The 26,070-nt window shown below is 31.9% G+C and overlaps 1 protein-coding gene across 3 annotated transcripts in view; it reads right to left on the reverse strand.

Moving 5' to 3' along the window:
• Positions 1-26,070, reverse strand: part of CSMD3 (CUB and Sushi multiple domains 3) — a 1,281,859-nt gene that overhangs the window by 749,663 nt on the left and 506,126 nt on the right. For all 3 annotated transcript variants that reach the window (XM_051844770.3, XM_051844772.3, XM_051844771.3), the window contains 2 exons: positions 9,458-9,535; positions 2,853-2,940 (listed from right to left, as the gene is read on the reverse strand). In XM_051844770.3, the coding sequence (XP_051700730.2) occupies positions 2,853-2,940; positions 9,458-9,535 (166 nt within the window). The remainder of the gene's footprint in view (positions 1-2,852; positions 2,941-9,457; positions 9,536-26,070) is intronic.

Below are 26,070 nucleotides of genomic sequence, written 5' to 3' on the forward strand. Positions count from 1 at the left end.
TACTTATGTAAATTCACTTAGTAACATACAAATTCTCTTTTTTTTATTTTTTATTTTATTATTATTATTTTTTTTTTTTTGACAGGCAGAGTGGACAGTGAGAGAGAGAGACAGAGAGAAAGGTCTTCCTTTGCTGTTGGTTCACCCTCCAATGGCCGCCGCGGCCGGCGCGCTGCGGCCGGCGCACCGCACCGATCCGATGGCAGGAGCCAGGAGCCAGGTGCTTTTCCTGGTCTCCCATGGGGTGCAGGGCCCAAGCACCTGGGCCATCCTCCACTGCACTCCCTGGCCACAGCAGAGGGCTGGCCTGGAAGAGGGGCAACCGGGACAGAATCCGGTGCCCTGACCGGGACTAGAACCCGCTGTGCCGGCGCCGCTAGGCGGAGGATTAGCCTAGTGAGCCGCGGCGCCGGCCCACAAATTCTCTTAGTAACAGCTAAAATTGTTTTATACTCTACAAAGATTCATACGCTGTAAAGATTTAGTTGATTTTATACACTAAGTTTATGAGTGTTGAACCAAAACTTGACCAGATCCTAGGTCTTTCGAATTTATTTTTTGGTGTGCTTTCCTTTCCTCTCCTTTTCTTCATTTTTCCCCTTTTCTTTACTTTTCTATCCATTTGGAAGGCAGAATTACAAAGAGAGAGAGAGAGACGGAGAGACAGAGACAGAGACAGAGACAGAGACAGAGAGAAAGAATCTTCCAGCCACAGGTTCACTCTCCAAATGGCTGCAACAGTTGGGGCTGGGCCAGGAACCAGGAGCTTCTTCCAGGTCTCCCACCTGGGTGCAGGGGCCCAAGCACTTGGGTCATCCTCCACTGCTTCCCCAGGTACATTAGTAGGGAGCTGGATCAGAAGTGGAACAGACAAGACTGTGCCCATATGGGATGCTGGCATAGCAGGTGGCAGCTTTACCTGCTACACCACAATGCTGGCCCCATTTTTTTTTTTAAGATTCATTTTCTTTATTTGACAGGCAGAGGTATATATATATATATATGGAGAGAGAGATAGACAGAGGGTCAGAAAGTGAGTTTCCAGCTGCTGATTCACTCCCTAGATGACTACAACTGTAGGGGTTGAGGCAGGCCAAAGCCAGGAGCTTGGAACTCCATCCAAGTCTCCCGCGAGGTTTGGAAGGGCCCATGTACTCAGGCCAATTTCTGATAGTTTTCAATGTACATTCGCTGGGAGTGGGACTGGAAGTTGAGCAACCTGGAATCAAACCAGCGATCAGAAGGGATGCTGGCATTGTAGGAAGTGGCTTAACCCAATGTGCCACAATGCTGGGCCTTACTGTGCTTCTTTAAATAATATCTGCTTGGGCCTCTGCACTCCTGTGGGAGACCTGGAAGAAGCTCCAGGCTCCTGGCTTCCGATCCATTCTGGCTTCCATTGTGGCCATTTGAAGAGTGAACCACTGGATGAAAGACCTTTCTCTCTGTAACTCTACCTGTCAAAGAAATAAAACTTAAAAAAATATATTATTTGTATAATAGTTTGGGGCTAATGAAGTTCTATTTTTTAAAAAAAACTATAATTATATTCTTGTGGAAATGTTTGTTTTATGCTCCAAATATAGTAAAAGATAACATTAAAAGTTATCCTGAAAAATCCATGGAAACAAAACTTTCGTAGGCTTATATTCTAAGACCTATATTTTCTCTTCATAGGGATATTCTTTGTGAACCATTTGACTTTACAGAAATAATGTCAAGAAATAAAAACAGTTCATGTGTGGTATGTTTATCTATAAACAGAATTATCAATAATAAAAAACACAACTTAGTATACAATGAATATGTTGAAATATAGGTGTTTGAAGATTTTAACCAAGTTATTTAATATTTTGATAAGACTTTTGCATCATTTATTCATAAAATGTTATAATTGTGGATTAACAAAACTCCAAGGTTTTTAAAAAACATTATTTGGGGGCTGGCACTGTGGCTCAGCGTGTTAACTCCCTGGCCTGAAGCACCGGCATCACATATGGGCACCAGTTCAACACCCAGCTGCTCCACTTTTGATCCAGCTGTCTGCTTTGGCCTGGGAAAGCAGTAGAAGATAGCCCAAGTCCTTGGGCCCCTGCACCCATGTGGGAGACCTGGAAGAAGCTCTTGGCTCCTGGTTTTGGATCAGCGCAGCTCCAGCAGTTGTGGCCAATTGGGAAGTGTACCATCAGATGGAAGACCTCTCTCTTTCTCTCTCTCTCTCTCTCTGCCTCTCCTCTATGTATCTCTGACTTTCAATTAAATAAATAAATAGAAAGCATTATTTGTTAGTAATATAAATTCATAGTAGCCACAGTTTGCTGCCTATAATCTCTAGATTGTTTTGTGATAGAGATAAAACTTATACCCATATTATATTTATTTCTCAAAAATAAGAACAAGATGTTTATAGAACACTTGCTGAAGGGTTTCACAGATTTGCCATATTTGACCTTCTTCATTGTATGTGGTAAATTTGATTTACATTTTGCAAATCAAACTCATGCTGACGGAATTGAACAACTTACCTTATATCAGACAACTAAGTAGAATTTGAATTCACATGTATGTCTTTAAAATGTAAACACCATGCCTTTCATTTACTACATGATAATAAATTAATTATTTAACATCAAAAATGTCCCAATAAAGTTGATACATCAACAAATCACTTTAAACTTATGACATATTAATAGTAACACATCAATGGACTCTTTTGACATCACTAAAACTTAAAATGTATTTCATGAGTTATATTAAAACCTTAAACATTTTTAATTATCTTAAATCTCAAAAAGTTAAATTGTAATAACCTTTAATGATACAAATAGTAAAATAAAAATTTAAAATATTACCTAAAGTCAGATCCAATTCTCTTCCCATTTTCTGGCTCTCCTGGATCTGGGCATAAATTTGAAGCTGTTTTAATACCTCCCTCATTTACTGTAATAGCAGAAAAAATATGATGATTAGAAAATCAAAGGTGATATTTATTTAAAAATTTACATAAAATGTATAGTTATATTTTGTTATAGTCACTCATTGTAAGTAAAGAAAGTTAAAATATAATTTGATCAACCAATAATGAAGGCAAAGGCATTTTTTCTATTTATGAGCCTAAAAGAAACTGAATTAAATGCATATTAACATCTAATGTTTCATTTCTAATTACTATCAAATATCAAAATTCCATGGATCATATTTTCAGGGTATCAGTGTCGAGTTTCCATTAATCATTGGCAGTAAAATATTCATCACCAGTTATGACAGTGTCATTTGGATATCTGTTTTTTTTAAGTTGCAATAGAAATAATTAAACCCCATGGAAAAAGTTTAAAATTATTAACACTTCTGTATATGCTCTAAAATGGAATTTGACCTTCCAATATTAAAGTAAAATAATGTTGAAACTTACTAAGCATTTTACTGAATTATAGTATAATGCTGAAAATAAAATTATGGTTTAACCCATGGGCAATCTCTGTGACTAGCTTTTACTTCGCCATTGTACATGTTTTCAGGAGTTTCTTCAGGACACCTAGTTAATTTTTTTTAAGATCCATTAATTTTTTCAGTGAATGTAATCACATTGGATAACTACATGCCCAGAATAGGTGTTTTAATGGGAAGATTATTAAACCAGTTATTTCTCAAATATGGGTGATATGAGTGTTTTTATAAAGTCAAGCTTAAAATAACCTAGAGAATAACTTTTATTGCTTTACTCTTTATCAATGCATCTGCTTTTTTAAAGGAAAAATAGTACCTAAGTAAAGGCTCTGAAGTGGTAAAACAAAACAAAAACAAAAACTCGGCAATCATTCTTGTCCTGTGCTGTGGATTGAAATGCTTATATGTGAATCACATATAAGCATTCAGAGAGTAAAGATTCTAGTTTTACCCCTAGATATCCTAATGGAATTACTTTAAGGAGGATTCTGAGTATCATTAAAAAATTATAACTATCAAGGTGTTTCTACTGTAAAGTCAACTTTGAGAACCACGGGACATCTGGATCATTTAGTTCAAAAACGTCACTGTGTTCAGACTGATTCAGCAAATAGAAGACAGTTATCAGATAATGGCAGAAGAATCATGGTTGTGTGAGGTTATATGGCTCATCTCTTAAGTAGTTGCAGCATCTGCATCATTCTACCAAAATTGATTTCCTAAGTATCACCAGTATTATCAGTCTTTACAACATTATTACATGCTCACCAATTAAAAGCATAGGATATTCCTGCTGTTTTTATTGTTGTTCCTCTGGTTTGCGCTTTAATCACTCTTTACTTGTCTGTTTTGTTTGTTTGTTTGTTTGTTTTTTTCCATCACTCTCTGGCTGATTCAACTACAGTGGACAAATTCAAAGTTCTCCTATATTTTGTGTTTTCTTCATGGATTGTAAAATAATATCTTTGCTAATAACTTCTAATCTAAGGTGCTTTAATCTTTTCCAAGCTCGTTTCTTGATCTTTCAATGAACCACTCATCAAAGTTCATCTCATGTGTCAGCTCAAATTCACTTTCATGCTTTTATGATGGAATTAACATCTCCCTCCCAAATAACGTAGTTACCAGAGGAGAACCACACTTTCTAAAAGAGTTTTTATTGCAGCTCCACTGTACAGTGGCTCTAGATTTTTTACTATATTAGTCAAATTGCTGCTTCACTGTTCTGTTTTCCTAGTAAGACATCTCACTCCATGCATTTGCTTCTATTTTCTCCGTGTCTCAATTTTTCCTTTTCTCCTTAGTTACCTATTAAAATCCTATCTAATATTCAAGACTCTGCTTGAGTCTCACTGTGTCCAAAAAGCTAGTCACTCATTTTTTTTCTCATTTTCTAACTCCTGTTAATATATAACTTAAGATTCTTTATTTCGAAAGTTTTATATGTAATTGTAAAATCACTTGCTCATTCTATAAATTAAGTTTTGTATATCTTCATACTTCATGAAAATAGAGACAGAGTTTATAATTATTAAAAACCTAAATAGCAATTAGGAACTTCTCAATAAATATATCTTAATCATTTTTACTGACAGTGACACCTTCCATAGTTTTTAATGAATCAAATATTTTCTATGGGAATCACCAACTTTTAAATCTTTAAAAGGTTTTTTAAAGTACTATAGTACATGTTATTAAAATGACTTTTAAATTAGGAAATGAGGTGGCATTACCTACTCTATTACATTCTTATATAAAACACTTATTATAGGGTAATATAGAAATGGTTTGTGAAAACACTTTTAGTAAATAAAAATGAGAAAAATTCTATTTCACCAGCATTATTGTCTCAAAAAGTAAATGATATAATACAGATGAAAGAAACTTAGGCAGGAAGGTGTCAAGAAGTATGTCCAAAATAGCACCAATAGCTAATGACAGAGTCTATATTGAAACCCAAGCAATCTGATTCAAAAATTTTACTTTTAAACCTTGAATACTATAGCCTGTACAGAGAGCTCACTGAGGCAGAAACACTCTTTAACTAACATTCAAAATATCTTTCTGAACATGTTATCTTAAAACGCAGAGAATCTTTATAATTTTCATCACTTTCTTTTTAGTAATCCCTGTTAATATTGTTATTTGTATTTGTTTGAAAGTTTTGGGATGTCTTAAAAAAAGAAAGAAAGTTTTGGGATGTTTAAAATAAAGGAAAAGGATCTCAATAATATGTGTATAAAATATATTTGTATATATATAGTGAATGATAAATGTTTAATGCTGTTTAATTATAAATGTTGAATATTTAAAAGCAAATTAAGAATAAAATTTATTATCATTTACTTCATTTGATAATTAGATATTTCAGATTTGTCCATAGCTAACTCACATAAGACATTCAAATGTACTTAGTATGCATTTATTAAGCTGTTTTCACTCTGTAATGCCACTGAAGAATCAACTGGTGAAATATGTCACTTTGACTTCTTAAAGTATAAATAGTAACTTGCACTATGGTAAGAACATGAGTGTTCTTTAATATTTAATTACATATGTAGGACACTGCCTTATAACAAGAACATCAGTTATTGGCAAATATTTTTTGTTCTGGTCTTTATGGATATAGTTATTGTAAATATAATACGAGTCTTTTTTCCCAGATATCTGGGAAAGAGAGAGATGAATAGATTTATAGAATGTTAAATTTTGAATTATTTACTTCTTATAACATTCAAGTATCTTCATTAAATCAGGGGACTTTGAAAAGTACACAATACACAATGTTAACAAAGTTTTTGAAAATCTCTCTTGTGCTTTAGGAATCTTGTGAATTTTTTGTATTCTTGCATATTTTAGCTTAAAAATACTAATGTAGTTAACATCGCAGTATAATGTTGTTATATATTGAGTTTTAAGGCTTCTGATTTTATATGATCTAAAAATAATGTGTGGATTCTTCTGAAATTCAACTCTACAATTACCTCTTCCAGTTGTTTACACTGGTGCTTTTGTAAGATTTTTACTTTAGATTTTAAATTTTTACTCAAACTTATAAAATACAATACATTTGGATCTTGTTCTGCACTCAAAACAGCATAGATGTCAACAATGGGATGCTCCTTTACACTAACATTTTTCATATTGTACAAAATTTGCCCTACATCCCATTTAGATTCTAAATGAAATGTTAGATCCTTTAGGATGGAGACTATTTTTTTTTTTTTCACTTTCTCATGTTAGTCTAGCATTGTGCTGCCATGGAAAAATTATGAAATGAAAAAGTAACATGAATGAATAAATTTGAATAATAGGACAAAAACATAATCAGTTCTGGGATGTTGAAAATTTCCTTATAATTCCTCTTTAATAGGTATAGTGGCCTACAAAAAAAGTTGTCAAAAGTACTATATAATTCATTAAGAAAAGTATTATAAAAATATAAAAACTTGCTTTAATGTTTAACATTTTTAAACTTTTTTTTTCCTTTCTTTGCAAAGCTACGATTTTGGACAAGGAGACATGGATGGGAAAAATTTAGAGTTCAGATATTAAAGCCAAAAAAGAGCCTACTTAGGCATTTAAACAACCAAATTCTCTTCAAGACCACTATCAGAGCTTCCTGAAGCTCTAGTTAATTGATTTCTATTTAAAATTAGAGGGGTCATTGTGGGGAGACATACCACAATGTGTGTATTTCATATCCTCCATGTGCATGCTTACTTTTGGCACTGCCAGTAATAGATTTATTTTATTAAAAAATGAAAACATTTTATTTTTCATTTGAAAGATGCCAGATAAAAATGCTCTTTCTTTGTAATTTGTTTTCTCTGTTACAGAAACGACATCAAAAGAAATAAAGACTCAATGTCTTCCTGTTACATATATTTGTGTATATATACACACATACAAATTAAACAATATAACTCTGCTACAAGCAACCATGAGAATCCTGTTATTAAACACTTGAGAAACAAATTATAGTGAAATGAAATTTTGGCTTGCTCTTGTACAGTTATGAAAACGTCGCCAAAAATATTTTCTTTTGATTAATGTAGGGATTTTTTATAAAGACATAAAAAGAAAAAGTATTTTTAAATTCCCACATAAAATATAAGAAGCACAAAATTTGTTTTAAATGTATAAGATAAATTATTAATACTTGCCTTTATTAACTTTTTGCTTGGCAATCTATAAGCTATTATTTCTTATAAAATATTTTTATCAATTTTTCAGGTACATATGTCTAAATTCTGTATTTGTTCACTCATTCTTATAAACACATTCAAGAATAAGAAAATTAATACACATTTACACCAAGGCAATATACCAACAATCATAAAGAGTGACATGTTTCTAATAATGCCTTGAGAAATCTTAGATTTCTTTGTATGAATATAATAATGTAAATAACTCATTTCCCAGAACATCTAGAAATTTAAAGAATGCAGCACAGAAAATAAAATTTGTATATACAAAATTAAGGGAAGGGAAATCAATCTTATGCATTTTAAGTCTTCTTAGAACTCCAAAATAAATATATAGCCTAGATAAAATATTAGAAGAAGAGAGATGAGGTTAATATTAAGTAATGCAAACATTTAACTTTTATTTTATATGATGAAATTTGTTATATTAAAATTATCTAACCTGACAATTGTTTTCCTATCAATGTTTTATTCTACAAGAAATGTAACCTTTCTAAAAATATATGAAATGATTATGAGTCACATTGTAGCATTTACTCTTCTGAAGACTTAGAGTATCAATCTTCAAATATGTTTTAACCCCCCACATATATGAAAAATCATATTTACATAGCTAAATTCTTTAAGATTAGTTATTTACGACTTTCTAAACACATAATCCAATTTAACAAATGATTTCCTATTTATATTTGCTGTTTTGGGTTTAGTATTCTCAAGTATACTAACAATGTAAAAATTACATTTTAACATTAAAACACCATAAACTATTTGATAACATAGAAGCTCCACATTTGTTTCTTGATAATTCACATAACAGCTTAATTTGTGTCACTTATTATTTATTTATACAAGTCAACAGACATAATTAAAACCATTCCTGTATAACTATCATGAATGATTTCTGTTAAATAGGTCAACACTTCAAGAGGTGATTTGGAACTGAAGAATAATAAGATAAGAAATTCTCTTATTGAAGAATAACCAATAATAACATAAATGCAAGTTACATTACTACTCTCATTCACTATCAATACATTAGTTAAGAAGTCACCTGTTATGTCATAAATGACTTTTCACAAATTTTATAAAATGTATGTGTATGAACTGCCAACTCCTCTTTATTTACCTCTACTAAAAAAAACAAATATCCTGTTTGTTTGTGGTAATACAGATAAATGGTTTAATTGAGTGATTATTAATCTGAAGTTATAGGATGGGTTCAAAATTATCTAAATAGAAGTAAATTTGTAAGTATAATTGTGTATTCTAGGTCATTTCATAAAATTTTCAAAAGAGAAATACCAATAACTGATTAATTAATTTATGAGACTATTGAGATAAAGACTATGGATAAATTAACCCAAATTAATACAACTTCTCCTAAAATTAAAATTAGTACTTCAAAAGAGACTTTCCTCAAGAAAATATCTTTGTTAACATTTATGTATGTTCCACAAAAATTACTAACAACAAATTTTAGGAATTTTACTTGTTTTTACCTTACATACTAAAATTACAAAACTTGAGTGTCATCAACATGAGCTCAAAATGATTTTTTTTAACATTTTAAGATATGAAATAAATTTGAGCAAAATCATATGCATTGGTGAAATTACATTAATTCATTATCTCAATACACATTTAAATACATATTTTATTGAATAGTCATGCATGTTATATAAATATTAATGCAGTTAATTTGGTAAATTCATGAACATTTTGATAAAACACACACAAACAACACAGACACCACAAACTTCACTCTTGCACTAGAGAAAGTAACAAAAAAGGAGTACACTCACAGATAGAAAACTTGTTGCTGTTGTCTTTCCCTGGAAACAATTTAAATCCTCTAGATTTAAAATCTATGGCCTTTTTCACTAGTTAAGAAAACAAACAAAAACATGTATCAGGAAATACAATTTAAAAATGAAATTCAAGTTAACAAATTTTGTTAGCATGGAATTATGCAAGTTAAAGAAATTGCTTTAATCAGCTGACAAAGGGTACTCAGTGGAAAATCAAAAAGGAAAAAAAAAAGCAATAGAAATCACTTAGTAGTAAAATACTAAGCATGTAGAAGAGTTTTAAATATTCTATTGAGAGACACCTGCATATCTGTATCAGTATTTTTAGGACTATAAATGTTTTTATATAAAAGCAAAAGCTTAAAAATTTCATAAACAACTTGAGTTCATAAAAATTTATGAGTAAACAAAGAAAGTAAAAATTATTAGGGCATTAGAATAACATGAAGAATTCAATGAACTTAATTTTAAAATAAATTACAAAAAACTTAGCCTATTCTGAATATTAAGGCACATTAAGAAAATGATGTAATTGGAAAAATAAAGTATATTTTAATACCTATTTAATAAATTCTATTCATTATCATTGCTTTTGACACTATGATGTCATTTTATATGTTATAACATACATGAAAAATAATTATAGCTATTTGGAGAACTTCTGAAACAGGTTGTTACTATTTCCTACATTTATCACTGTGTACCTTAAGTGGAGAGTCTAGGAAAATGATACATATAAGTCCAATGTAAGAGTCAGAATTGTGCTTTTTTTATCTGAAATTTTAGAAATATTTTATTTTGGATAAAAAGTACTATATAATTTTAAATATATACTATTTGATGAAATAGAGTTGCTATGGATTTTTAAAAAATGATAAATGATAATTCAGAAGATGAATTCTTTAAAATTTTTAAATTATACCAAAGTAAATAAAGAAAATTTATTTAGTTGAATCCATACTAGCTAAAAATAAGTTATGCAATATGGCTAATTAAATTGTTAAAAATCATTTTTTCTTAAAACCATTAGAATATGAATGCAAGAGATATTTTTAATTTCCTCAATGATAACTGAAAACTATTTACATATTTCTTAATATCTGGCTAATAGAGAAGGATGACAGCTTTAAACATGCTATTAAGTTCTGCTCATGCTACATATTTTTAAAAAACAATGCTGATTTTTCTAGGTAGTTTGAAATAGTCATTTCACTAATTCTGAACTGCCACTCCATCTGATTAGTTCAAATAATGTGTGTATCATTGATGTGGAAACATGTCAAGGTAATGTTTTTCTGTTGTTAATACTTTCCAAACTAGGAAGGGAGAAATAGGGTCTGATGATATATAGTATTTATGAACTATCTTTGAGGCATATATATTGTATATATTAATAAAAAAAGAAAACTTTTCTTATGAAGAGGACTTAAAAGTCCTTATTCTTAGCAATTCTGAGTTGTGTGATTTTATACATAGAAACCTGTTTTAACCCAATTTCTTCCCTTAAACTAAGAAGGCAGGACTATATGACCACTCAGTCTTTTTAGAGTTCTTAGAATCTTCCTGTGAACCTTATTTAAAGAGAATGACTATACCTCTCTGCAGTAGTACATTTTGTTGTGATTCTCTTCTACCTGCACTAAGCGACCTCATAGTAACCCAAAGGTTCATTCTAGTAGGGGATTCAACTGCTTTACATTTAGTTCTGCCACTTGTGAATTCCCCTGTTGTCTCAAAATATTTTAACAAAATTTGCATTTCATATTTGCATAATTTTCATTTTCCCATTCTCGAACATGAAGTATAAGTAGGAATCTACTCCAACTTTTCTCTGCACTGTAAGAAATGACTTTCAGTATTACAAATGAGTCTGAAGATTTAATGGTGGTTTTAATACAATATGGGATTCTTAAAAATAAAGAAAACAAAATGTAAACATTGTAAACCCAATGGAGAAAACTACAGCATAAAATTCTATGGTGAAAGGGTTCAATGCCACTAATAATGTCACTAATGAATGTGTGTCAGATTTGGAGGGGGAATGTGTGTGGGAAGGGTAGATCTTTGTGCATGCCTGTATCTGTATTTGCTTACTTGATTTGATAATTGAAGGGAACGCCTTAATATAAAAACATGAATGCTTCTAGCTCACAAAATATCACCTTGAAACAGGATTTTGAAAATACTTTTCGGTTTTTTAAAAAATACCTCACTTAATATATATATAGTAGTTATGAAATTCTTTCTTTTTAAATAATTCACTTTTTTCTTTTTAAAGAATCTATATAACCAATATATTCTGAAAAAGGAACTATATTTTTAGAAATGAAAAACTATGATAATTGTAATAGAGATGCATTCATTTTAGGTAATAGCAATGTATAAAGGAATAATAATATAAAATTAAATTCACAAAACTTCAAAATATGTTAAAAATAAATACTTGAGAATTTTCGTCATTGTACTAGAAAGAACACATAATATGTATCTTTATGAGTTAATCAAAATGATTAGTACTGCAGGTATCAATTACCAGACCCTGTTTAAAATCAAGTATCAGAGATTTAACATCACATAAGTATAATAAAATATAAACTTTATTACAAATAAGACAGATTCAATAAATCTGAACATGTCATCAATAATTAAATGATTATAGTGTTCATATTTAACTAATAAAATTAACCAGATTTTTTTAAATCAATTTATTTCAGCAACAAGCTTATAAAATGGATTTTACTACAGAGTCAAATTTAAAATATATTACAGTCTTTTTTACAAGTTAAACTATGTTAAAATAGTGTGTTATCTTTGGTAATTCCCTGCATGTGGTGTGCCTCGAAATAGAAAAAATACTTCGCTCATGTTGCATTTGTGTATGAATGGATAAACTGAATAGTTATTTAGGGTAATTTAACCAAGATTTTTTTTTGAGGAGGAGGGATTTCCTTTATTGATCATGAATTAGTAAGAGTGGAAGTGATGAACTAATGCTCAGGATGAAACATTTTCATCTAATTATCTGTTTTTAAAAATATGAAAACAAGATATTCTCTAATAAATTCAGAAAGCTTTAAATGCTTGCAAGGCCTCTGTGCAAAGATCCATTTCCTTTGTTTTCTCTTATTTTTCATATACTGAACTCTTTTTGATAATTTCCTGTCTTTTTAACAGTTTTAGCTTGATACATGCTTCTTTCAGCATAACAGAAACATTTTATAAGAAGGGAAAGCTCTGGCAGAAAGGAATATTAGACTAGCTATCAAATCCATTTTGTTGTTATAAGCCCTGGACACTAGGTAAACCACTTTGTTTCATTAAACTTCATTAGAGCAAATTAAAACCAATGTAATGGATTATCACTGTGGAATTTTCCAAGTCAATTACTGTTCTACTATCTTCAAAATCAATCTGAATTCCAAATTGCATATAAAAACTTAAAAACAGAAAATGACATTGACTAAATGTTACCTAAACTTGATCTAGCTTTCACGTTAACCAACTGAAGTCATCTTATTTGAAATGATTTAAAGCACAAAGATTATAAAATTAATCACCTGTGCACATATATTAAGAGCTTGATTTCATTTCAAATATCAACATTTATGTGGAAAAGGTGGCATCTACAATTGTTTTTTACACTAGAGAATCCTTGTTAGAATAATTTGAGAACATATAGTATTAGTGGTACAAAATAGACTGAGAAGTAGTAGATGTAGTGTTTGTGCTTGTTTAATGTTAGGAACTGATCATATATAGATGTAATTGAGGGAATTCAAACAGCATTTGGTGGTTTGTCTTTATAGGGTCCTTCTACCCCAAAGTTTCTCTAACTTACAGTCATAAAACATCTCTTGGCTTCAAGTTCCATATTTGAAAATTGTTCTTCACTATGTAACCTCAGAAGTTAAATATCTACAATTTATGATCCTATTTCTTTACTATGTGTCTGTATGTGTGTATATATATATATATATATATTTAAATAAACATATTAAGATGTTTAATTTTCAGAACATATATCTTTGAAAAAAGGTTGGATATTAGCAGAACATTTTCAATTGCAAATATTACTTTTAAGTTTGTATGGATTTCTTGTTGAAGACAGCACACAATTTATTAAATGTTATAGGGCCAATGCTGTGCTTGGCGGGTAAAGCTGTCGCCTGCAGTGCCGGCATCCCATTTGGGCACCCATTCAAGTCCCAGTTGCTCCACTTCCAATTCAGCTCTCTGCTATGGCCTAGGAAAGCACTGGAAGACGGCCCAAGTCTTTGGGCTCCTGCACCTGCGTGGAAGACTAGGAGGAAGCTCCTGGCTCTTGGCTTTGGATCTGCTCAGCTCCAGGCTTTGTGGCCATTTGGGGAGGGAACCAGCAGATGAAGGCCACACATCCTCTCTCTTTCTCTCTCTCTCTGTCTCTCTTTCTCTCTCTCTCTACCTCTGCCTCTCTGTAACTCTTTCAAGTCAATAAATTAAAAAAAAAATAAATTTAACAGTACTTCCTGAAGATAATTTTCTACTTAGAGTCAAATACAATCATGTACAGCAAATTAATACAATATTATAACATTGTATTTATCCTAATTTTTTGAGTTTGTAGTATTTATTTTGATAATAAAGTATCTTGAAAGTGGCAGTTGGTTGGGGCTTGTGCTGTGACTTACTAAGTGTAGCCTCCACCAGCGGTGCTAGCATCCTATATGGGCCCAAGTTCCTGTCTCAAGTGTTAAACTGTCTATCCAGCTCCCTGCTAATGGCCTGGCAGTGCAATAGAAGATTTCTCAAGTGTCTGTGTCCCTGCACCCAAGTGGGAAACCCTGAAGAAGTTCCTGGGTTCAGATCAGCCCCGCTCTGGCCATTACAGATATTTGGAGAGTGAACCAGAGGGTAGAAGACCTCTCTCTCTGTCTCTCCCTCTGTATCTCAACCTCTCAAACACAAAAATAAACCTTAAGAAAAAGTGGCAGTAGGATATAAATCTGCAATTCAATCATATCTTAATTCTTTTTAAAAGGAAAATAATTTATTTTGAAAAAGTGTTTCATATCACACCAGTTGTTTTGGTGATTTTCCTCTTCATTTTAACAGCCCTTTTCAGATGTACATTAATACATTTCTTCTTTTGTGCTGTGTATGACAATATATATGAATGCATGCTTCCTATTTTTATTTGAATGAATTATAATTTCATTCCTCTTTATAATTCAGAAACTATATTGATATAAAATATCTTATAATTTTTCATTTCGATATTGGAAACAACATGTGTGTACGATGTGTTTGTGTGTGGTCCATCTTACTATTGACAGTAGATTCATTTACATGAATAAAAAGAAATATAACCAATCATTGGCTAGAACTTTCACTATAGGCTAAAAAAGACATGAAATGCATTTTATTTGTGATATTTCTCTCACTGGCTTAGGAGGTGGCAGATCTCTATTCTAGTCCCATTAGACATCTGGCATGCTAGTTAATGTTTCTTTTCAGTTCTAGGAGGTTCATTTATTTATTCTTTTTTTTTTAAAGATTTTATTTATTTACTTGGTAGGTAGAGTTACAGACAATGAGAGGTAGAGACAGAGAGAAAGGTCTTCCTTCTGTTGGTGCACTCCCCCAGTGGCCACTATGGCCGGAGCTACGCCGATCCGAAGCCAGGAACCAGGAGCCAGGAGCCAGGTGCCTCTTCCTGATCTCCCATGCGGGTGCAGGGGCCCAAGCACTTGGGCCATCCTCTACTGCTTTCCCAGGCCACAGCAGAGAGCTAGATTGGAAAAGGGGCAGCCAGGACTAGAACCGGTGTCTATATGGGATGCTGGTGCCACAGGCCAAGGATTAACCTACTGCACCACAGAGCTGGCCCCTATTTATTCCTTATATGTAAGAATAGAACTTAAATTGAAGGAAGGAGAAAAAATGAGTGTAGTTAGAATTCTCAATTATATCCACAGATTATATTTAGGTATTATGAAAGCATTTAACTGCTAAGACTAAGTTTTGTTTGTTTAATGGTAAGTGGTAACTCCATATTATAGGCCTACAAATGTTAGAATTTAGCACTGATTTTCACAACCAGTACTGGCTAAACAAAATCTTTTTTCAGAAAATATTTAGCGTGGAGGCTGCTCCTTGATGTCACCTTCTCCTCAGAAGAAATATCCTCAGAAGATCAAGAAACTATTCTAATGCCAGAGTAAAATCCAGATAATATTCCTATCTCTAGATTAATAATAAAATCCCTAAAAAATAAAGTTCTCTTATAAATGTTTCTGTAGGGCCGGTGCCGTGGCTCACTTAGCTAATCCTCTGCCTGAAGCTCAGGCATCCCATATGGGCAACAAGTTCTCGTCCTGGTTGCTCCTCTTCCAGTCCAGCTCTCTGCTGTGGCCCAGGAGGGCAGTTGAGGATGGCCCAGGTATTTGGGCGCCTGCACCCACATGGGAGACCAGGAAGAAGCACCTGGCTCCTGGCTTCGGATTGGCGTTGCTCTGGCCTTAGTGGCCATTTGGGGAGTGAAGCAACGGTAGGAACAACTTTCTCTCTGTCTCTCTTTCTCACTGTCTAACTATATCTGTCAAATAAATAAAAAAATTAAAAAAATAAATGTTTCTGTAGCATATTTTATAAAAATGTGATTAGAAGTATGATGTAATTACATATTTCTGAATTATGTAGGAGGTAAGCAGAATAGTAAATTCAGAAGCATACTATTAAGTGGATCATGAATCTGTGAAAAAAATTATTTCTTAATATATTAAAAATAAATGAACATAAACTTTAAATACAGTAAATATATAATAGCCATCATTTGCAATGAAAAGTAGAGGTTCAATTAAAATGTTCAAAAGCACAGAAAAATACATTTATAGAGTATATAATATAGAATATTTATATGTACTAGGGATATGTTAGACTGAAAATATTTTCAAATTTAGAATGATAAATTGCACTAATTAAGTTCATTAAGAAATGCTATCTATTCGTTTTAATAATTACTTAGACTCTTAATGCAGTCTCCCTTTAAAAACTCACTAGAGATAAGCAATCTAGTCCAGGCACTCTAAAGTTTTATTTTTTAACCTTCAACTTCTATTTATGCTTCCATGCTTGTCTGTAGCTAGCACTTATTCTTAAATATAGACTGCATACAGATAAAATGCATGTGGTACCCAATTTTAATCAAAAGAAAGATATAACAATTTATTTCATAAATTCAAGAAATTGACAGCAAGAAAATGAATGTCATCGATTAGGATATTACTATTACCAGCTGTAATTTTAAAATCTGATTAGTCTCAGAGGCTGTCCAGTTCTTGGCATAATATACTAAATGCTTTTCAACTATTTTGCATTATGTCTTTCTCATTTGTAGGGCTGTTATACAAATTAATTCATCTGTTTCCCTGTATTTCTAATTTGAATTCTAATACTTTATTTAAAGCTAATAACCTTTCCAAATCTTGGGCCAAAATAGCAAATTCAGTAGGAAATTCTTAATACATAATCAAATTAGATATGTAACTTATGAAATTATTGAACACATTTTAACATACTCCTGAACATATTTTAAGATACTCCATTTTTCATTTTATGTAAGATCCTGAATCTATACAGTCAACACTGAAAGAAAGTCACTACAACTCTAAATCTTCAGAATTTTATTTTTTAATCATTGTAGCACAAGGAATAAGTATAAGTGCTTCTACTTGGGAGATTGAAGAGTGGTAGTGAAGAGGAGATACTATGTTTTATAAAAGCAATATGTTCATTCTCACAGGCCTTATCAATTGAGTTAAATTTGCTACTTATTATTTACAAGACAGGGGTACTACATACTTGATTGAAAAAAATTATGCGATTATCACCTAAATACTTTAAAATATTTATACAGTTTTCTTCCTTCCTAGAAATGGAACACATTCAGAAATCCATAACACTTACATAGATAGCAGCAGATGCACCAGCAAGCAATGTGTGGTGCAACAGGTCTTACAGTTATCATGTGTTGTAAAATGTCAGGATTATATGAAAAATGTGGGATTTTTATATTCTCTTTAGGGATTCTTAAAATTGGCATAATAAACATCACCATATAGGAAGAGTTACCACTTGTATTGTTTAGATACTATTAACACTTTAGCATTGGCTCAGCCCTTAACTTAATTACATTTTTAATTCTTATTTGATAGCTCAATTTGGTAAACTGACTTCAAATAAAGATCCACTCAACATATGAAGTACACAGGCCCTTTTTCATTTTGATATATCCATCATATTCTCTTAAAAAGAAATAATTTTCTTTATGTTTAATAATTTATTTCTATTCTCTTTTCCTGAATTATTTTTTCAATAGAAATGTCACTATGAAATGTATCTGAAAAATGATAACATAGTATTTTCTTAAAGGAAGTGACTTTACACAATATTTTTGGTTTATGTTCAATATCAGAGACCACTTATTTACCACTTATTTATCTAAAATCAGATTAATTTAGAAAGAATTAACCATTTGAATATACAGAGCACAGTCAATGACTCTATTCAGAATATGAGCAATGCTATATATTCTTCCACTACCTTTAAATTTTACTGGTGCCATGAATGATTTTAAATGTTTAAAAAATGCAGAAAAATGGGATTACTTTAAAAGTAACAATACTCCCTAATCCCTGGGATTTCAAGCAATTATATTTTATATAAGTTCTTTACCAGAAAAGCCTTGATATTAGGACCTAGATTCTGTTTAAAGCAAACATATGTGAACTTGGATGGTTATATTTAATACATGATTATGCTGATAAATTTTTGGCTATTGAATACAACAAAGTACTCATCGTAACATACATATGTTCTATATATCCATTTGCCTTTCTAGATCCATTTTTCTCATTTTCTTCCTTGTTTGCTAGTCAGAAGTTTGCTATGAATAGTCCATATCTGTGCTACACAAATTATGGCACTATACTAGCTACACTGGCATCCCCCAGGAATTTGTAAGAAAAGAATATTGGGTACTACATCAAGTTTTCTTTTTTAAATTAAAATTAGTTTTAAAATGATCCTTAAGTGTTTCTAATGAGCATTTAAATTTTTGAAACATTACATTCTGAAAGAAGACTCTTATATCTTCTGGAGTATTCCATCAGGAAGATGGAGGGAGGGAGGAACTAAGACCAGGATTTTTAATCCACAAAATCCCTCACCATTGTGTTGACTGGTGTTGGCTAGACCCCTTAATAGAAGGACACTGGTCCTTTCAGGCCAGCTTGCTACATGTAACTCTGTCCACCACCTCATTCCTTTCAATCCTTTCAAGTTGGGTATTTGAACAGTACAGTTGGTCACACCCTAGTTTACAGCATGATCCCTTGTAATTTCTTTACATTTCTTTAGAACCAATCTGATTGTAAGCAAACCCTCTTTAATTAGCCAATGTTCCCTTGGAACATGGAAATTGGAGATTCCATTTTAAACACAGTTTTCAGATACCATACTCAGAAACATCTCTTCATTTGTCTATGGCTACTGTCATACATCAAAGGATATAATATTATTTAGATAGAATTATCAGTAGCTTTTACTCATTCTATCATTGTCTGTTTTTGAAATGTTATGAAATGTTTTTGAAGATCTATACCATACAACTGTGTTCTTCTCTTGGAATTATCTCCCAAGGAGACGCCAATAATTCACACAGATAAAATAGATTAAAAGGAAACTAAGCGGGTTGGCTTACTGAAGCTAAAGAGCAATTGATTGAAGAGTAAAAATGGAAAAAATGTTCGGATCCAATAGAAATATGAGATGAATTGAATGGTACAGATTACTTTCATTTGACTTTTACATGAAATCAATATTAATACTGTTAAAGTGTAATCACTTATTTACAATATCTCTATCACTATTACATGACACTATATATTTTATTTCTAATGAAATGAGCCACTGAAGAAACTTGCAACCCTGTGCTAATTCTATTTCACATTTATCTTCATCTTAACACACTTTTATGTAACTGGAGTATATTTTCTTAAATGGCTCTGGAATGGAACAGTATTATTTATTGGGAGAATGTGTAAAATACTAGGTACTTTATGCCTACTTCGTATGAAAATCACAAATCATCCATGCAAAATCAGTTATGGAAATAGTAAAGGGCTAAGTGAATTGTTCAAGGTCATACATATGTCAGAAAAGTAACTTCATTCATTTGCCTCTGAAGCTTCAATGTTGGCATCTACACTACCATCTATGAATAACAGCATTCCATAATCAGTCAAATTTTGCAAGTCTGTGTCTTGAAAATTCATAAAAAAATCATGAATTAGTATATCCTCTCCCAACTTATCCTTTGTAAAACATAGCTAATCATATAAAATTCTGAGATAATTAACACTATAACATTTTAGCAGTGTTTTACTTTAAAACAAAGTAGAGTTACATTAACCAGATTTAACATCAAATAAAGACATAGACTACTTGCTAATAGTGCCAAGTATAATCAAGTGGCTTGAAATTTCATAGCAGAATATATTATTTTAAAAGTGTGAACAAATGAATAAAAAGGTACAGCAAAAGCCAACTGCTATATGAAATTCAAATCATCATCTAGTCCTTTTAGTAAAATCATCTTTGTCTACATTCCCTTTCTAAAAAGAAAATTTAGGAGAACTGATGAAATGTTTTCCTTCTTTAATGTAAGCCTATCCAATAAGAAAAATTTTAACCTATCTGAGCTCTGGACAAAATCAACCTAGAAATTTATGTCACTTTAATCTTAATTGGTATTATGAAAGAATTCCATTTGAAAAATATTTTAAAGAAAGTTCAAGCATTGACATTAAAATCAATTTTCCATGATGATAATACAAGTGATATAACTGTGAAGAGAAAAATATTCTATGCAGTGCACCCTAAACCTAACATCACGCTGTTGTACCATATATGAAGATTTTGCTCTTCCCCAAAATTTAAAGATTAATAGTGTGATTTCACTCTGTGCACAGCAGGGCAGCCATATGCTCTAGAAAACTACATGCAAGGAAAGCAGCTTGTTGCAAAAGAGGGTGAAAATGCCCTGAAATAATTTTGAACAAGATAAAAATGTCTCTAACATAGAACCATTTACTCCAAAAGGCAGAGGAATCTGCTTTGGCATAAGCTTTGAGCACAAATAGAAAGTCTAGACCCTTCAAAAGTATTTTAACAAGGAAAAAGATTTAAAAGTCACCTACATCACATTCACTGTGGCCATCTCATTCATAAGCACAATAATAAGCTGTGGTACCCATTTAGGAAAATCAGCTACATAAAAGATGTTTTCACCTCTGATCTTTATAGTTAACCCCTCTCTTTTAATCAGTTCAATACATATTATTAATAGCATTCCTCTGGCCTGTTTGATTAAACATGAGAAATAGTGTATCAATGAAAACAATAAAACAGGAAGCCAATTTAAAATTTGGTGGTAAGCATAGCAATGTAGTTGAAAATCTGAATAGTTTTTTATGAAAGATAGCCATTGTGATGGCATTATGGTTCTAGTTAATGTGAAAAGATGTAAGTTTCCTTAAGACTTCTTCAAACGAAAAAAGAATTTTGGATAATCAGAAATTCTGGAAATCTCTGCATAAGACTAAATAAGAGGATAGCATGGCTTAAAGGGTAGCATTGGAGTAAAATGTTAAAATCATTACTTGTAAGATTTGTCATTTCTGAATTCATTCTTAATAGTGTCATACAACTTCCGAGGCATTCAAAATGTATTTATCTAATATCTTTTAAAATATATTAGCCTATTAATTAATAATTTGTAACATTTTATTTTCCTCTTCTTTCTCCTGAAACCAACTCATTCAACAAAATATAAATTAATTAGAAATATAAAAATATATTTACTAATACAAATAACAATGGTTTGACAATTTCACAAAAGTGATGAAACACAGTAATGTATTAGAAAATGACAATGATATTCAATAAATACATATATAAATAATAAATTTGTAAGTTTCAAGGATATGATTTTTATATTGCTAAAAATACCAGCATTGCGCAAAATAATTTTTGATGAAATAATATTTAGAGAAAGTTAAGAGAATAATGAAAAAAACAAAAGACAGAATATTGAGAAAGTATGAAAATTCAATATTTATACAATTCTACCTACCTCAATATACTGAGAATTCTCTATTACATTCATATAATGATATGAAAGTTCTCACTCTCAAAAATTAATAATTAAATAAATAAAATTATCTTATAAAAACACACATGATCAGATAATTTTTAAAATTTATAAATTCTCTCATTTGTTAAATATCAATAGATCTGCTATTCTTAAAGTTTGACAGAATTCATTATTGTCATTAAGGTTGACCCAGAAAATCCATCAGCTCTAAAATAACCCTTCCTCTCACAAATGTCTCATCATTAGAGTCACTGTTATGGAATTAAAGGTTAGATTTTACTGTTTTGTTAACATTGGGATTTTTTAAGGCATAAGAAGATCTCATGGGGAGTGGACAGAATGGGGGATATTTGAAACATGTTACTCTCTCTCAATGATAATCATCGTAATCTAACTTCTTGGTACTCAGTGTGTCAACATAACTTGAAGACTTGTTACAAATGTAGAATCTCAGCCTTCATGCCAATTCCATCAAATTACAATCTGTATTTGAATTGAACGTTTGATGATTTTTGTGTCCACATTGAAGTCTAAAAAGAGGACACTGAATAACTAGCAATTGTTAATTCCACTTCTCTAAATCTTACTAATTGAGTTCAATTTACTTAAAATTCTTTCTTCAACTTCTGGCTAAAATGGCTTGTTTAAAATGACACAAGATACTATCTTTTCCCTGTTAAAGCCCACAAGTGGTTTAAATTAAAATAATGTTCTTTACCAAGCCTACAGATCCAAATGGTCTGGTTCTTGTCTGTTTCCCATCGCATCTACATTGCTCTCCTCCTTGCTCACAGAACTCCATAAATAGTGGCCTTTCTATTTCTCTAAACTCCAGCTCTTTACAACTAGATATTTTCTCTGATCTGTGTTCTCCTCTGATTGAGTCCAGAGTGTGGCAAAATATAGCTCCAAGAGCATGTCTATTTCCTTCCAGGTTTTTATGTTTCACTTTAAGTCCTCAAAGAGACCTTTTCTGACCATCCACGGATAGCATACATCCCATAGCCTGTTCTGATTGTCTGCACAGCCCTTATTACCAATAAGCAGCTTTTGTTTATTACTCCACTTGGATATAAATTCAATGAAGTATAGTCTAATTTTGTTCCAAACTGCACACTTAACAAGTGATTGAGTGTTAATTTAATTAGTGTTTGTGAAAGAAAGTGGAAGGGTAGGAGAGAAAGAAAAAACAAAGAGAGAAAAGGAAAGTAAAAATGACAGAAGAAAGTAAAAAAAGGAAATTAAAGAAGTGTGTGAGTAAATATATTACAAAATACGGTAAAACAAGAATAATACTGGCCCTGAAAATGGAACATTTTTGGAATCTAATGTGTAAACACAGGCATTGAGCCCAGGGGAAAATGTATATTGAACATACCTCAAAAATTTTGTGATACAGTGGGCATTTGTCCTAGGGGGATGCTCATGTCAGATCACAGAGTACCTGGGTCTAAGTCTTGGCTCCACTCTTGCCTCCAGATTCTTGGTGATGTAGTTTCTAGGAGACAGCAGGTAATAGCTGATGTACATATGTCCTACCACCCACACGGAGATATGGATTGGGTGCCTGGCTCCCTACGTGGCCTGAACCAGTTCTAGACATTGTAGGCAGGAGATGGAAGGTCTTTCTGCCTCTCAAATAACTAAATAAAACATTAAGAGAAACAAACACTTTTGCAAATACAAATTAAGAAAAATATGTGCACGTATTACAAAATATTTTTATACCAAATGGTATAACCTGTTTGAGGTATACTGCATACGTGCAAAGTTTACATTTACTGGGAAAAGTAGACTGCCAGTCTCTTAATGCCTTGATGGTAATATTGGCCATTTTTATACTTGTTTTTACATAAGATATAAATTCGATAATTATAGAGTAGTCACATAAAGTGTAAACACCAAGAGAAAATATAAAGTGATGATAAATTTATTATTAGTATATAGTAGCCAAAGACGGAACCACAGACTTTTAGGATTAGAAGGGACAGTATCAATCTAATTATCCAGACACTCTTAGATATATAAATGCTTTCTTTTTTTTAAAGATTTTTTATTTATTTGAAAGTCAGAGATACAGAGACGTAAAAGAAGAGAGAGAGAAAGAGAGAGAGAGAGAGAGAGAGAGAGAGAGAGAGAGATTGAATCTTCCCTTCCATCTGCTGGTTCACTCCCTAAATGGATGCAATGGCTGGGGCTAGGCCAGGCTGCAGGAGCCAGGAGCTTCTTCTGGTTCTCCCACATGAGTGGCTGGGGCCCATGGTATTGGGCCACCTTCCCCGCTTTTTCAGGCCTTTAGCAGGGAGGTGGATCGGAAGTAGAACAGCCAGGACTCAAACCAATCCCCATATGGGATGTCAGCACTGCAAGCAGCATCTTAACCTCTCAATGCCACTGCACTGGCCCTTAAATACTTTCATAATACCCAATTTGTCCATCTATCAACCTATGTTTCAATGTTTTATTAGTGACTTAGTAATTTACTATTCGTTGAAGCCTACAATCTATATTTGAACAAAACTAAATGATAGAACACTCTTCTTTATAATGAACTGCTTTGTATTTTCCTATGTTTTCCACACAGTAAATAAGTTCTACAAACCATGCCAGAATACAGGTTTGATTATCTCTCGCATATAGCGACTTATTATACATTTGAAGACTACTGTACCTCATCATACCTCACACAGTATATTCATTCTGTGGTAATTATTCCTCTTACAACTGAGCAATAATTTTTCTCTGTGATATTATCTTTCTATATGTTTCCTTTGAGAATGCAGACCATATCTGTTATTCTTTTGAAATTATAGCATGCTTAAAATGTTCAATAAAACTCTGACACTTGATTATTTGGTGAACCTACATCAGTATACATAAAACATATTTAAGTAACTATCCATATACAATAATTTTCTCAATGTGACAAAACTTATGAAAATGAAAAAAATGAAAACATGTTTCAATTTACAAATTTAAACTCTATATACACATTAATAACATTTTTGAAAATAGCATCAGTTGCTCACAAATACTTGAAATTATTTCAAGATATGTTTTATAGATGATCAAATAATGTAGCAGTGGGCAGGCAGTCAGCACCAAAGAACTGCTACTTTCACACAGCAGTTTTAATTGTATTATATTGTTGAATAAATTTGGGATACAAAATTGCTATGTATCACAGAAGTTTAACTTCTGAAACAAAATGGAAGTAATTTAGATATGTATTTGATATTCTGTGTATTCTCATTTCTGTTTAGCCATGTAAATATTCATATGAGCTTACTTGAAAAAATACAAATTCTGATAAATATGATCAATCCCTGCTTTTGTTTGAATTAAAATGGTTGACCTGAAATAGTTTTATACTAACTTAATTAAGTTAATTAGATTCTTCTCATAAAGTTGACAATAATTATTTAAAAACTGATGATTATACTATAATTTTTGAAGATCTAGTTTTGAAGGGAAGAAAGTTTACATCTTATTCATTCTCAGTTAAACATGATCTCACTTACTTGCTTAACCAAAATTCTATTGATATGACTATTAGCATTAAATATACTTTGTACGAATTGACTACACTATATCAAAACAATAGCAGTTGGGACCAGCGCAATTGCTCACTTGGTTAATTCTCTGCCTGTGGCACCGGCATCCCATATGGGCGCCGGATTCTAGTTCCGGTTGCTCCTCTTCCAGTCCAGCTCTCTGCTGTGGCCCGGGAGGGCAGTGGAGGATGGCCCAAGTGCTTGGGCCCCTGCACCTGCACAGGAGACCAGGAAAAAACACCCGGCTCCTGGCTTCGGATCAGCGCAGCGCCTACCGTAGGGGTCATTTGGAGAGTGAACCAACGGAAGGAAGACCTTTCTCTCTCTGTCTCTCTCTCTCTCTCTCTCTCTCTGTCTATAACTCTACCCGTCAAATAAAAAAAATAAAAATAAAACAATAGCAGTAGTATCTATAAAAACCTCATGATACACATTTGATTCCACAAGATGTTATAGATATCTCAACTGAATATCCACAGAACAGAATAATAATGACTGTGAATATTTATGGAAAATTTTCCAGAAAAACATATGCATGTTTTATACAAGAAAACACCAACTACTAATACTGTTTATAGCTGACAAAACTGTCTACATGTTGAAAATAACAGAATTACTATTTTGCTAAAATTTTTAGGAAACGCAATATTAAATTACTATGGACTAAATCACTTTCAATGATTACTTCATAAGTAGTATAATGTGACTAATAAATTTTCTGAGGAAGAATATCCAAATATGATTTAAATCTATATAATTTTAAACACTATTAATAGAACATTCTGTATACATTAGGTCTTTAATGAATCTTGAATGAATGAATAAGTACTAATCTAGAAATATTGACTAAGTTTTCATAG

The sequence above is a fragment of the Oryctolagus cuniculus genome, chromosome 6, assembly GCF_051225735.1.
Source record: "Oryctolagus cuniculus isolate XC-2025 breed Fujian yellow rabbit chromosome 6, ASM5122573v1, whole genome shotgun sequence".
Lineage (NCBI taxonomy): Eukaryota > Metazoa > Chordata > Mammalia > Lagomorpha > Leporidae > Oryctolagus > Oryctolagus cuniculus.